At 34.9% G+C, this 14,788-nt stretch overlaps 1 protein-coding gene across 1 annotated transcript in view; it reads left to right on the forward strand.

Annotated features, from left to right (window-relative positions):
* Positions 1-14,788, forward strand: part of PRR16 (proline rich 16) — a 274,184-nt gene that overhangs the window by 116,673 nt on the left and 142,723 nt on the right. The window contains 2 exon segments of the mRNA XM_081230458.1: positions 2,368-2,430; positions 2,433-2,465. Of these exon segments, the coding sequence (XP_081086584.1) occupies positions 2,368-2,430; positions 2,433-2,465 (96 nt within the window).

Raw genomic sequence — 14,788 nt, forward strand, 5'->3', positions numbered from 1 at the left:
TTTTATATATAGTAGTGTGTATATGTCAATCCCAGTCTCCCAATTTATCCCTCCTCCCCTTATCCCCTGGTAACCATAAGTTTGTGTTCAACATCCGTTACTCTACTTCTGTTTTGTAAATAAGTTCATTTTTACCCCTTTTCTTCTTCATTCAAAGTATTCTGAGAACCTCTATCAAAAAAGATTTTGACATGCATTGTTGCTGCAATGCTCTTCCAATTTAATAATGGAAATGATAGCAAATACTTATTATTATGTGCTTTAAAAAGTCTTAAATCCTTTTCAGGTGTTAGCTCATTTAATTTTCACATTGACCCTATGAATCAAGGTGGTCCATGAACAACATGGGTTTGAACTGTGTGGATCCACTTTTATGCAGATTTTTTTTCAATAAAAATGTACTACAGTACTGCATGATCTGTGGTTGGTTGAATCCACAGATTCAGAACTGAGCAAACAGAGTGAAGACTGTAAGGTTGTATGGATTTTTGACTATAAGGGGATGGATGCCCCGAACCTCCCAGTTGTTCCAGGATCAACTGTACTTTTTTTACCTCCCTTTCAGGGATGAGAAAAAAGAGAAAGTAGGGGAGTTAAGTACCTTGCCTGGGACCACCATACTTCTACCACCATTCTCCAGTATCCTGGTGTGAAGAATGAAACAGTAGTGTTTAACAGAAAAATCTCTATTCCTTTCTGTAGGTCCTTAAGTCTCTTTTTCTTAGTGTTTCTTTGGGGTAAATATTTCGGGACGAGGAGGTCAGAACAGAGATGCATAATTTCCATCAGAAGTGTTAATATAGAGAGGCTAATTTTTATCACTTCTTTGCTTTTCCTCTGCAGCATTATAACTTTATGAATCTGATTTTTGACAGCATCATTAGGAGTATTCATGTAGATTTACTGTGAAATGTGGTTGGAACATTTGATTGTTCTTATTTTTGACTGTTAACTTTGTTAAATGTTTGAACCATAAAATTTTTCAATATTAAGTAACAAAAAGTGCTTGCATAATACTATTCATTAGGTTTTTTAAATTAGTGTTTTGCTTCCAAACTTTATAATTCATTATTAACCAAAATGTTTCCTATAATCCATGTATATGTAATAAAAATGTGGGTAGGGATTCTGGGTGTTTTTTTTTCCCCAGCAACTAGAAGTACTCCTGGCATATAATTGGTGCTCAGTGAGTATTTCATAAATTGGCATTCATTATGAATGGATGATGTTAAATGCCTTGAGCTTATTCATATGTATAATTTTGCTTTTTCTCTACTACATTATCAAGGTTTTTACTGATGAAGGAAATCAGTAATAGCACAGGAAGCAGGAGGAAGCTGAGAAATGTGTGCCCTCATCTCAGCATTCCTAGTACTGACCAAGCATAGGGCTCTATAAGTAGTGAGAGAATGAGTGAATGATTGTGCAAACTGAATGACTGATACTCCTGCCCTTTTAATTATACCTAGTTTGAACATGTCTCGAGTACAGCAACTGCAGTGTTTGGGGAACATATTACCAAAGGCTTAAGGCAGGAATGAGGGACTGCACACTTGGAGACTGAGTGTGACTCATGGACATGGGCTCAGTACTTAGACCTCACAGGCCCGGGGCTCTGTACTCACTGTTCTCTACTTAGAGTCCTGACAGTGTCACTGCCAAGAGATCACTTTGCCTCTGCTGAAACCAACTCTGTGACTCAGGTTTAGTGTAGTCTTTGGTTCCCATTACCTACTGTAGTTTCTCTGAGGTTGGTTCAGCCCACTGACACCTCATACAACAAGCCTAGGTTTCCTGAGACAAGGCATCCCTTCACATATTTGAGGATGGCTCTCTCATTTCCAGAGGCTACTGTATACCACCACACTACTGGGGGGTATTTGTATCAGTTTTTGTGACATGGTTGACTGCCCCTTCTCTTCCTGATTACTGTTCCCGGAGATGGTCCTTATTTGTCTATGTTAATGATACACTGGGCAGCAATACTAAAGCAGTATTTATTAATGAAGAAATGTTAATCTCAGGAAAGTTCCCACTGACTTGCTCTAGTATTCTGTACTCAGGAAGAATAGATGCTCAGGGACAGTTCTTGAAGACTTGATTGACTGACTTATCTATCCTGCAATTCTTATGTTTTCATTCACGTTATGTAGTCCTTCACGTGCATTTCCTCCATATACATGCTTTACATGTTAACTCCTCCTCTCTTCCATTCATGTGTACATCTCCATCAGTACAGCCTATTCCTTCATACTGACTAATGCCCCACCCCCTCTTCATCATATCCTGCACCTGTTCAGTTCAGTGTGTTTTAGAAAGTCTAAAGTAAATATACTATTTTTAAAAGTTCTCTAATTTTTTTAACAGAAGCTCCATAACCTACTCCCACCTCCCCACATGATGAAACAGGGAAACAGTGCTGCAGGCAGACAGTGACAACAGGACACCAGGAAATGCCCGAGAAGGTCAGCTCTACTTTGACATGATGTTTACAGGAATTTAGACAACATGTAATTGCATTTCTAAGACACATGCAAGTCCATTATATAATTTGTTATTTGGAATATACACAAAAGTTACAACTGATAATTAGATCTCTTTGAATATTAAAATTTTTAAATAATGACCATAAATAAGATGATTAACAATCACATACTAGTTATCACCATAAATGGTCATATTTTAGTCTGTGTTGTATGTTTAAATTCCATAAAGGGAAATACATATAATAATATCATGAAATTCAGCAATGTTTTCTTTGTAAGGCTTTAAAAATATTCTAAGGAACATTTATGGTGTTTTTAAATTGCAAAATTGAACTTCCAAGGTGTCAGAATTAACGAGTTTGTGTTAAAATATCCATGTTTTCTATGAACAAAACTAGTTTACATTTTGATAATTTATATTTATTAACTATAGGAAAGTAATGTTTCACCACTAAAAAAACAACAAAATTATATAAATGATATGATTATAAGAATCAAATATTGGGTTTCCCTGGTGGCGCAGTGGTTGAGAGTCCGCCTGCCGATGCAGGGGACATGGGTTCGTGCCCCAGTCCGGGAGGATCCCACATGCCACGGAGCGGCTATGCCCGTGAGCCATGGCCGCTGAGCCTGCACGTCCGGAGCCTGTGCTCCGCAGCGGGAGAGGCCACAACAGTGAGAGGCCCGCGTACCGCAAAAAAAAAAAAAAAAAAAAAAAAAAAAAAGAATCAAATATTGAGTTAATGCTCATTTTTTTCTGAAAAGTTGATTTGTGGTACATAAAACTCATTCATAATTTAGGGGTAGTCTTGCCTACACCATATGCGACCATAAGAAGGACAATTACTTTTAACAGATGTGTATTCCTAAAGTAAAAACGTGTAAAATCAAGGCATTCTTTTGTTGCAGTTTTCTGTTTTCCCACCATAAAAGGCTGCCAATAAAGGTTTCATTGGTCTCAGTGTTTTTCTGTGTATGAAAGAGTATGGGTTTATTGCTCATTAACCCCCTGATGCTTCTGAAGCAGTAATTTAATTTCATTGATTCCATCTATATAGGACTCTATTTATCATTTGTGTTAATATGAAACTAAATTTTTCCACATCTAGATAAATCTGAGAGATGCTGTGATCAATCAAATATTTAATTCGAAGAGTGAATTTATTCTATCTAAAACCAAAAATAAAAGATATCTGGACACTGTCAAATATTGGGGATATATTGACATGTTTACAATCACTGTTTTTCTTTAAACAGTTACATACTTTTCTCATTCATTTGGGAATACTCTATTTGAAGTGAATTCCTCTGAGTAGTATTGATTTTGTACTTGAGAGCTTATTAAATAAACTTGCTATATTAGTGTACAGTGAATTCAATAATGTACTTGGTAAACTATTTTCATTTGTGGAATTGTAACAATCATACTGTTGGTTTTTTTTTTTTTTTTTTTTTTTGCGGTACGTGGGCCTCTCACTGTTGCGGCCTCTCCCGTTGTGGAGCACAGGCTCCGGACGCGCAGGCTCAGCGGCCATGGCTCACGGGCCCAGCCGCTCCGCGGCATGTGGGATCTTCCCGGACCGGGGCACGAACCCATGTCCCCTGCATCGGCAGGCGGACTCTCAACCACTGCGCCACCAGGGAAGCCCAATCATACTGTTTTTAACAGTTAGGAGCTGTGTCGTGAATTAAGTCTTTTTCTTTACATGCCCTAATTGGAAAATAAGAGGAAATGTTATTTGGAATTAAGCTACACTTGTCTTCTTAATCAAATTCTACTTTAGACGTAAGTAAATTAGAAAGTATAGAGCATTATGTAAATGTAAAAATATACGGAAAGGAAAGTAAGGATAAGTTGTTGACTAAATCAGGATAAAGAGATTAAAAGAATCTGTCTATGTCTATATTGATAGGCCTGAGCTATGGAGAAATACTTATAATTTCTTTTTCATTTTCCTTTCCTTCTTTATAAGTAATATGAACTCACCATTTAGCTATATGACTTATCTAAGATCAGATTATGTGGTGAAAATAATGTAAGACCAGAAATGAAGATTTCTCAAATTCAAATTCTATATCTAATATTAATTTGCTCATTAATATTTTGCAAGTCATTTATTTAATCTGAGTTCCCAAGACCTTCAGCCGACTAAATGGACCATAGAATTAAGGATTTAGTTTCATGTATTCTGTTGACATGAGTTTTGCAGAAAAAACAGAGCACTGTAGGCTCAACATTTTTTCATTGAAATAAAATCTCGATTATCTACATCCAAACAATATCTGTCTCTTTCCAGTGAAGCATTTGCAGCCTTTATACTTCTGGTGTACTTGTCAGACTGTGATAGAACCTCTCAAACTCATAATGTTTCTAGAAAAAATATTCAGTGCTAATATTTAACTTCTTCAGCAGAGTTTAGTTGATTAAAAATGGTAAATTCACTGTTGAAGTAATTACAAAGTTGACAGGTGACTAGTAAAAATAGTAGTATAAGATTTGCAGTGTCTTTCCATAATAATTGTAGGTGCTTCAAATTTTAAAATATAAGAATTTTTGCTACGTTGAGCAAAAGAGAAAATCCAACATTTAATGTTGCTGTTGAGTTTAACCACACTCGTAGTTCCTGAGAATTAAAATATATATATATATATGTATATATATATATATATATATATATATCATAGGTCAATTGAATAGCAGTTGTCACTCAAAATAACTTGTTATTATGCTAGCATACTAATGAAAATTACATATCCAAATAAAAGGGAGGTAGGAAAATTTGGGGGACCGGTGAATCTCAGCAATAGGAAAATTTCTCCTAAAGGTCTAATTTAAAATATAATAAAACGGTCTTTTTATATCTTTATCATTTTTGTCAAACTGAAAAAAGAAAAATTTGAACTAATCTAGTAGATTATTTAATTAATTCATTCATTCAGCACTTATTGCACATGCATTTTGTACTGGGCACCATGCTAGAAATAAGAGATGTGAAGATTAGTAAGACACAATTCTGCCCTTGATATGTTCAGAATGCAGCAGAAAAGTTAAAAAGATAAACAAGATAAGACAAGCGAGTTGGAGGTAAATCAGAGAGAGCATACAAAGTAATAAACTGAGTTTATGAAATAAGGATGAATAGTGACAGTAGAAAGAAGCTAAACTTAAAGTGGCTCAAAAACTGAAATAAGTATTAATAGTCATTGGAATTTCTATAGAAGGAATGAACAGTGAATTGGCAAGCCATGGCAAAGTCTACTGATTTAGTTGGTGAAATGAAAAGAATAGGAGAAATACCTGTGAGAACTTTTGCAAGATTGTGCAAATCCAGAAGAAAACACGGAATGAAACTTATCTTAAATTTATTTGTCCCAAAAATGACCTTGAATATGATAACCACGAAGAATTACGGAGCACAGTGACAGCAAGGCCAGTGGGCACAATGGTGAAACAGGAAGGTCAGGTTCATGGTTCTGTTGCAGTTCTCCCCCAGATAAGTGCAGTGATTGGTAACCTGGGGGAAAGTGTGCTTGTGAGATGGGGTTGCTTGATTTCGTTGTTAAATCAAAACACTGTGGAAATTATTCTAGGGAAGTATTGTTTACATCCAACCTTAACTGGCAAACAAGTAGTCCTATGATGTAGGTCAGCGAACTTGCTACAATAGCAATGCTGTAGGTGAAAACTTCCAGAGAGCACTTTTTGGTTATGGTTGTTAGAATGTTATCTGTGAAGGTTCTGTTCATGCAACAGGTGAATTTACATTTCCCCTCTACCTCATTGACTACCTCTCCTTAGTGTTTTTTTGCTGAATCCTTCTTGCTTCCTTAGCATCTAAAAGTAGCCCAGATATTTAGTCTGAGTACTTGTGCATACACCCATGCTCACTTGCTCTCTCTCTCTGTCTCCCTCCCACCCTCCCTTCCTTGTCCTCTCCCTCCCCACCCCCGACTCCCATGCTGATTTCATCTAGTCCCATAGCTTTAGCTTTAAACACCAAGTATATGTGAGTGACTCCCAAGTTTTTTCTCCTGCCCTAAACTTTTTCCTGAACCACTCATCATCTTCATTGGATGTTTACTTGCCATTTCAGATATCGAAATCAAAACTTAAGAATCAATACTTAGACCCAAAAATTTCTTGTTTAGTTTCTTCTATGTCATAACTTCCTCCATCATCTAACCAGTTTGGCCCAGTTGCCTGGGCCAAAACTCTTGGCATCATTTTTGCTTCCTCCCTTTCATTCACCCCTCACGTCCAGTCTTTCAGAAAGTTTTGTCAAATATGCCTCCAAAATACATTTTAAATCCTTCTTTCACCATCTCCACTGTGCCCATCTAAGCTACCCTCATCTATTACTTTTTTAATTAATTTTTATTGGAGTAGAGTGGATTTACAGTGTTGTGTTAGTTTCTGCTGTACAGTGCAGTGAATCACTTATACATATACATATACCTGCTCTTTTTTGGATTCTGTTCCCATATAGGCCATTACAGAGTATTGAGTAGAGTTCCCCACTTGTAGGTCCTTATTAGTTACCTATTTTATATATAGTAGTGTGTATATATCAATCCCTATCTCCTAATTTACCCCTCCTCCCCTCCCCCTTGGTAACCATAAGTTTGTTTTCTACATCCGTGATTCTATTTCTGTTTTGTAAATAAGTTCATTGGTACCATTCTTTTAGATTCCACATATAAGCGATATCATATGATATTTGTCTTTGTCTGACTTAATTTCACTCAGTATGACAATCTCTAGGTCCATCCATGTTGCTGCAAATGGTATTATTATTTTTTTATGGCTGAGTAATATTCCATTGTGTATATCTACATCTTGTTTATCCATTCATCCATCGATGGATATTTAGGTTAATTAGACTGCCTTTACACAAATTTCTAACCAGATTCTGCTTCTTCCTTTGCCCTCCTATAATCCATTTTCCTCAGAGCAGCAAGAGTCAGATTTTTGAAATGTGAAAGATTCAGTGTCATCTCACATGGAAAACTTTAGCAGCTCCTCATTGCTACTAGAGCTCCTTTAGTCTCTTTACCTTGTGATCCATCCACTGTAATCTCTTCTAACCCCAGAACTCATCTCTTACTGGTCTCCAGTGCCCCTGCCTGGCACTCTCCCATGCAAGCTATTCTTTGGGTTCCTTGGGCTTGCCAAACTCATTTCTTCTTCTGGACCTTTGCAATTAGCATGCACATAGCTGGCTCTTTCTCTTCTTTTTAGTGTCAGTTCCTGTGTTACCTTTTTCAGAAGTACTTTTGCTGACCACTCAGCCTGGGCTCTGGCTGTCCCTGTGTGTGCCTCTAAATCCCTCTCATGCACTTACCCTCCTGACATACCACTATCTTTCATAGTGCTGTCTGTAGTTTTCTTCACAGCACTCACCACTCTGTGATATCTTGTTATGTATTTGCTTTCTTATTTGTTGACTGTTCCTGCCTGTCAAATGTAACTTCCTTAAGGGCAGTGGCCTCATCTGCCCTTTTCATTACTGGGTCCTCAACATCTAGAAAAGTCATGACACAATAAGTATTGATATGTAGTGAAAGAAAAAAATTCTCTCTGCAGATCCATTTGTTCTTCTTTTTACATGCTCAGATGCTTTAAAGAGGTTACCAAGAAATAAAGAAGCTACAGCAGGCTGAAGAAATGTCTTACTCATTACTTTGATACTGTCTTCTGAGAACAAAGCATGAAAAATGTGCATTTCTTGGAAGTTGGCATTCCATATTTTAGCAACTTTTTGCAGTCTTTAAATCTAGTGCTTTTTTCATGATTTCCTTTTTGCCATTTAAAAGGCCATATGTCAAAAGAGAATTTGATTTATAGAAACTTATTGTTAGCACTTTGAAAAGTATGCAGTAGGGAGAAAACAAACAAACAAAAAGAACACATACTGTTCACTCACAAACACAACATGTTTTATATCTTGGAATTAAGTATTAATGTACGAATGATCCTTCCAAAGAAAAATGAAAGGTAATATGAAATAGAGCTTTGACTGCAGAGACATTTTATTATTTTCAACTATTTACAGAATATATCACTATTTGAAAATATGCTGTCACTGCAGTTGTTTTAGGATAGGGAAGAAGAGAAAAGGTTCTAATCATCAGACTCCTTACTAAAGAGAAGAAGCGACATACAAATGTGGAAAGGTTTTATAATAACAAATGTATCAAGAGTCAACATAAACACATTGTGATGAATAAACCATACCTGCTGTTTCCTAGATTTTCCTTGGTAGTTTTATGTAATGTTTATTTCCTAGTTTATTCCTAGTAATAGGGATTCTACACATGTAAGTGAAATGATTGCCTGGGACAGAGTGGAATTAAGTGTAATTGTTAAGTTAAGTGTAATTGTTGAAATATGAATTCTGAGTTTGGAATGCCTGAATTTGAAGCCCAGCTTCACCTCTTTAATAAGTGTGTGCTCTGGCACGTTACTAAGTTCTTCTTTTGTAAAATGAGAATTAATGAATAAATACTCGCCTTTTGGAATTGTTTTGAGCATTAGGTGAGATGAAACATGTAGAACACAATGTCTGCAGTGTGATAAGCCCGTAATAATGTTAATGAATGTTACTCTGTTCTTTATCATCTTTACACTTACTCATGCTATCATATATTATTGTCATCTTTCTCATGACTCAGACCTCAAAGACTGTATTGGAATAAGGTTTCATCAGAAGAATAAGAAATAATTACATTAATAGGTTATGGATTGCTTAGATGTCTAGAGCACTTTTTAGTGCTATTTTCCAATATAGGTAAAATGGTGTTATATAGGGGAAAAGTAGACTCCATTATTTTAATAGTTTGAGTGCTGCATTAAACAAATTTAGTCAGGCTTATATATATCAGAACTTCTCAAATTCTTTAAAATATTAATGTAGAGCTGCATTTCACTTATATGAAGCTTTTATCTTTTACAAGTATGTACCTAATGTTTGAATAATTAAAAAGTTGAAAATATTGATATAGACTATGATCTTCCAAGAACCATATAAATTACACAAGATTTTTTAAAAATTGAGAATGTTTTCCACAGAGGGTCTATTACTCTATCAATTCACAGATAGAGTGATTGATTACAGAGTATGTTCATATGGTTAGCTTAGGGATCCTTTCAGGCATTTAAAGAACCTCATGTATGAACTTGAAAACCTTGACTTTTTAGTATTACATTTACATAAAATGGGCAAGAGAGTTTAAGATGAAACCGAAAGTGAGTTTTAATTTATACCTTCCTTCTTTTACACATCTTTGAAAGAAGCATTTCCCTGTGACTTAAAGTAAACCAAATAATATGATTAAAGAAAATGGGTCTGTGTGCAGAACAAAACTGATTGTGCTTCTAGTTGTCTTTTCTGGGAATCTGTCCACTTTAGTCAGATGTTCTGTCTTCTACTAAGAGAGGTAACAAAGCATAGTGGCATGAACTAAACACTAGAGCTAGGGTGCCTGGTTTGAAGCTCAGCTTTGTACTCTCTAGCTGTGTGACCTTGGTCAAATTACTCAACCTCTCTGTGCCTTGTTATCTCAACTGAAATTGAGGATAATTAATAGATTATTTCATAAGGTTGTTATGAAGATTAAATTCATTACTATTTTTAAATAATTCAGAACTCTTCCTGGCCCATAATATGCACTATATATTGTTAAATAATTAAATTAAGTTATAGAAGCCATTTCATTGCTTTTCTATTTATTTTTTATTCCCTTTCTTCTCATGTGTCTATCATGTGTCACATTCAAGAGGATTGATAGCAGGAAGAATGGTTTTTCTATGGTAAAAATCTAATTCTGCTACTTTGAATCCAGTGATGTTCTCTATCTAGAAGCAAGAGGTTATTAGAGACTATTCCCCAGTCAATGACTATGTAGTAATGGCCAGACAGAAAAAGAGGTATTTTGCTACCCTCCATATAAAAACTCATGGTGTTTGTGCTTGATAATTAAACTATATTAAGCAAGAATAAGACTTGTATCTCTTAGTTGGAAAATAGATTCAGAAATCTTCGAAATATTTTATTTTAATAGCATTACTAATCTCTTAAAAATTATTTAATGATGATTTGGTGCATAGTTAACATCTAGTAAGCACTTTGCTAAGTGTGTTTTGCATCATCTTACCCTCACTTTAAACTTATAAAGGAGCCATTGTCATTATCCCCATTCTACAGTTACTAAAGGAAACCAAGGAAGTTAGTGAATGACTTGCCTTACTTAGAATGTACGATTTCAAATTGGTTTACAAACTCAAGGAACCCAACTCTAGAACTCCAGAATCTGTGCTCTTAAACACTTTACAATTCTGTTCTCTCTTCACGTGGAAACTTTAGAACAATGGAGCACCTGGAAAGTCTAAATTTAAGCTTTGTGTATCTGCATACCAGTTTCCCCAAGGCTGAGTAAGCACTACATACTGAAACTGGACTATGATGTCCAGAGCAGCATTACTCATAATAGCCAAAAACTGGAAACAATTCAAATGTTCATTGACCAATTATTAGATAAAACAGAAACTATTCATGTAATAGAATATTATTCAACAATAAAAAGTAACCAACTACTGATACATACTACAACAAGCATGAACCTCAAAAACAGTATGCTAAATAAAAGAAGGCAGATAGAAAAGACCACATAGTGTATGATTTTATTTATATGAAATGTCCATAAAAAGCAAATTGACAAACTAACACAACACAGTAAATCAACTATACTCCAATAAAAATTAATTGAAAAAAGAAAAAGCAACTTGACGGAGCTGGAAAGTAGAGTGTTGGGGTCCTGTGACTAAAGGTTATAATAGGGATTGACTGCAAAGGAGCATGCAAGGTCTTTTTGGGGTGATGGAAATGTTAAAGCTGGATTATGGCGATGATTGTACAAATCTGTAAATTTACTAAAAATCATTTACTAAAAGAATTCTACACTTAAATGGGTGAATTTTATCTTATGCAAATTATTCCTTAATAAAGCTGTTAATAAGAGACAAACAAACTGGATCATGGCCCAGAGATTTAGTATCTTGGACAGTAGTTTAGTGATGAAGGTAAAGCAGACTGAAAATCAAGTTCAAAAGTTTATAATCCATTGTAATTTTTACATTTATCTGCTCTCCCTCCATAATTTAATGAATAAAAGATAAAAAGTCATTTTTACCTTTAGCATAAAAATAGCATAAAAAATACCTTGAGCAAAAAAATAGCATAAAAATTTATTTTTATGCTAAAGTGTTTAGAATTCTGTACAGACATAATTTCCCTTTGATGTGATAAACCGAGTGTCTGACTTTGGAAATAAATTAGGTTTCTATACTTATTTAAAGCTTGTCTCTTCAGATGAAAATGTTTAAATGCAAGTTGCATCATGGTATTAGATTCATGTATAGAGGAATATCAGCACAGGTAGAGGAAACCGGCTACCTGCATCCTGGACAGGTAATTAATATACTGCTTTATAGTCAACAGCCCAGTTTCATTATGTTCTATCCTTAGATTTCTACTTATTTCTACTTTATGAGGTATACAAGTCATTCACTTATTATTTCCCCCATTTTTCAAATAAGGCAACAGAGATATAAAGGGATTAAGCCCAAGTCAGGTAACTTTTATGTGTCTGATATGGGCCTAGTACTCAGTTTTCCTGAACACATGATCCATATGTGCTTCTAATACTCTGCACTCCTTGTTTGCAATAGATATTTAAAAAGTGCTGATTGATGAATTTTGTAGATCCATAGTAGATATCATAGCTGGGTTCCTAAGCAGTTTCATTACTATCATCTTGCAAGATTTTCTTAACATCATGTAGTAAGTTGGGACTGCAAATAATAACAGGTTTAAAATATGACTTGTAACTTATACATTATAATAGTCTTTGGTGTGCATTATCAGGCATCTTATAATGAGCAGTTGGAGAAAGTATGATCACCCATCACAATACCCATTTAAAAATAATGTTCCTGAGAGCATCATTTTTCATTCCCAGACTTCAAGCTTTGTGGAAAAATTAGGGAAGTGTTAAAGATTATTTAACTGTTGTGCTGGCTTGTCATACATCGAAACAAAAGAAGAGAGACACACTGCTGCTTTTACAAAAGGTAGAATTGGGCTCTGATGTACCTCCAAGTTATTCCTCCCCAGGAATATTCTGACTGGCACATTTCCTGTTGCTTAAAAGCCTTAGATCTCAGTCCATTTCTTATGGACTCAACAACTTATTGTTAAACACAGATTTGTCAGAAGCTCACAAATCTATTCTCTTCCTTTTTAGTCCCTCTCTTAAAAGAAACAAACAAAAAAAACTGTTAGTGGTTTTTCTTGTGATTTGAAACAATATCTCTTGATCTATTCTTAGTACAATTATATTTCTTAATTATATCACCTTTCTGTTGTCCTGATTCTGCTGGGTATATGTCCTCTTTCAACAGCAATGTGACTTATAATCATTTCTTCAGTTGTTCTGTTATCTTCTTGTGAATTTATGTTCCTTACACATGAAGATGGATGGTTCCCTGGAAGGCTGAACGTCGAGCCTGGATGATTTGTTTTTTATTTGCAGTCCTCCTGTTTTCACTTCATGTCTTTTCGCCTTCAGAAACTGATGTGCTGACACCAAGGGAACAAAGATGGGTATCTTTTTCAGAAAACACTATGCATGGGAACCATGTAAACATTTCTCTGGTTACCTTTATTTTGCTTTTAAGATGGTTGTTTTTTAGATATAAGTGAGACTGAGTGTGGTGGACTTAATGTAAAGCACATGTATTGGCAAGTTTGCAGACACTTGTTAAAACTCTCTGCACATACATTGAATAATGGATTCTGTTTCTGTTATGTGTTTTTGGCAAAGCCCAGCACTTGTGCCTTTTATAGTCTAGGAAACATGTAAGTTTATTGGAACTCTTTACCCGCCTAAGGCTGTAAAGGGGAAAGGACTTAAACTATAGGCAAAAGAGATTGTTTTTCTCTAGAATAAAACAGATTTTTATCCTTTCTTGTGTGAAATGGTATCTGTGTCTTTCCAACCAACAGTAAGCATCTTAAAGGAAGGAATGTCTGATGTTCATTGTTGAGTTCCCTCAACTTGTTTGAAATACACACTATTTTTCTTGCTCTTTAGAGACTGCATTTACTTTTTGACATGCATGCTTGATTTCTGCAAGTGCACATTTCTAAAATGCAAATTTAACATACCTAGAAGTGTTTCTACAAGCTTCTTGACCAACAAAAGGGTCTCAGAATGTTATAATTCTGCTCACTACTCTATTGTTCAATATTTTACGTTCATCTTGGTTTATATGCCCTAAAGAGGTCATTAGTATAGTTATTCTGTTATACTGGCAATACTTACTTAGATTTTCTGATGCTTCCCAATATCTTTGCTTACCATTTCTTCTCAGTCCTTTCTGGGTCAGTTTCCATAGTCCTAAAACACGTCCTTTAATTGTTTAGTTAAGAACAACTAGTAGAAGATGCTGATTATTTTCATTTTGAAAAATATTTGTTTTTTCCTTCATGTTAGATAATTTACTGGGCATAGGATTCTAGGAAAATAGTCATTTCCACTCAGTCTTTTAATAATATTAATCCATTATCTTCTTGTTTCTACTGTTGCATTTGAAAAGTCTGAAATCAGCTGTCAGCATAACTTAGATTCTTTAGCAGCTAATCTATTTTTTCTCTCTGTTTGCTTTCAAGATCTTCTATGTTCTTTGGTCATTGGCCACTTCATTATGATGACCGCAGATTTGCATTTTATTTTCAAATCACACTCACATCTCATTTTCCCCTTCTATCAGAGGATTCATGTTTTTTGTCAATTCTGGAAAATTCTCAGCCATTCTTTCTTTAAATACGAACTTATTTTCATTTTCCTTATTTTCATTCTTCCTGTCTCCTTCCCTCACTCCCTCTCTGTCTCAGAAATTTTATTAAATGTTCCTTCTTTTTCTGTCATCTACATCTCTTAACTTTTTAATATTTTAACAATCTTTACGTTTCTGTTTTATTTCCTCATGTATTTTCTCTAGTTTTCCTCATTAACTGTTTAATTTGATGTTTAATTTGCTTATAAACTTTTTTGCATTTATATACAGTATCTTATTCTATGTTTATTTTTTATGCTTTTAGACACTTTAGATGTGCTTATTTCACAGTTTATCTTTTGTTATCATATTAAGTGCTTGAGTTTCTAATCCTGCTGTCTGTTCTCTGTGTAACACTCAGTTATAGTGGTTTGTTTCCGTACACATTTTGTCATTTTTGATTATA

Source organism: Mesoplodon bidens (assembly GCF_964165515.1).
Source record: "Mesoplodon bidens genome assembly, chromosome: 4".
Taxonomy (NCBI): Eukaryota; Metazoa; Chordata; class Mammalia; order Artiodactyla; family Ziphiidae; genus Mesoplodon; species Mesoplodon bidens.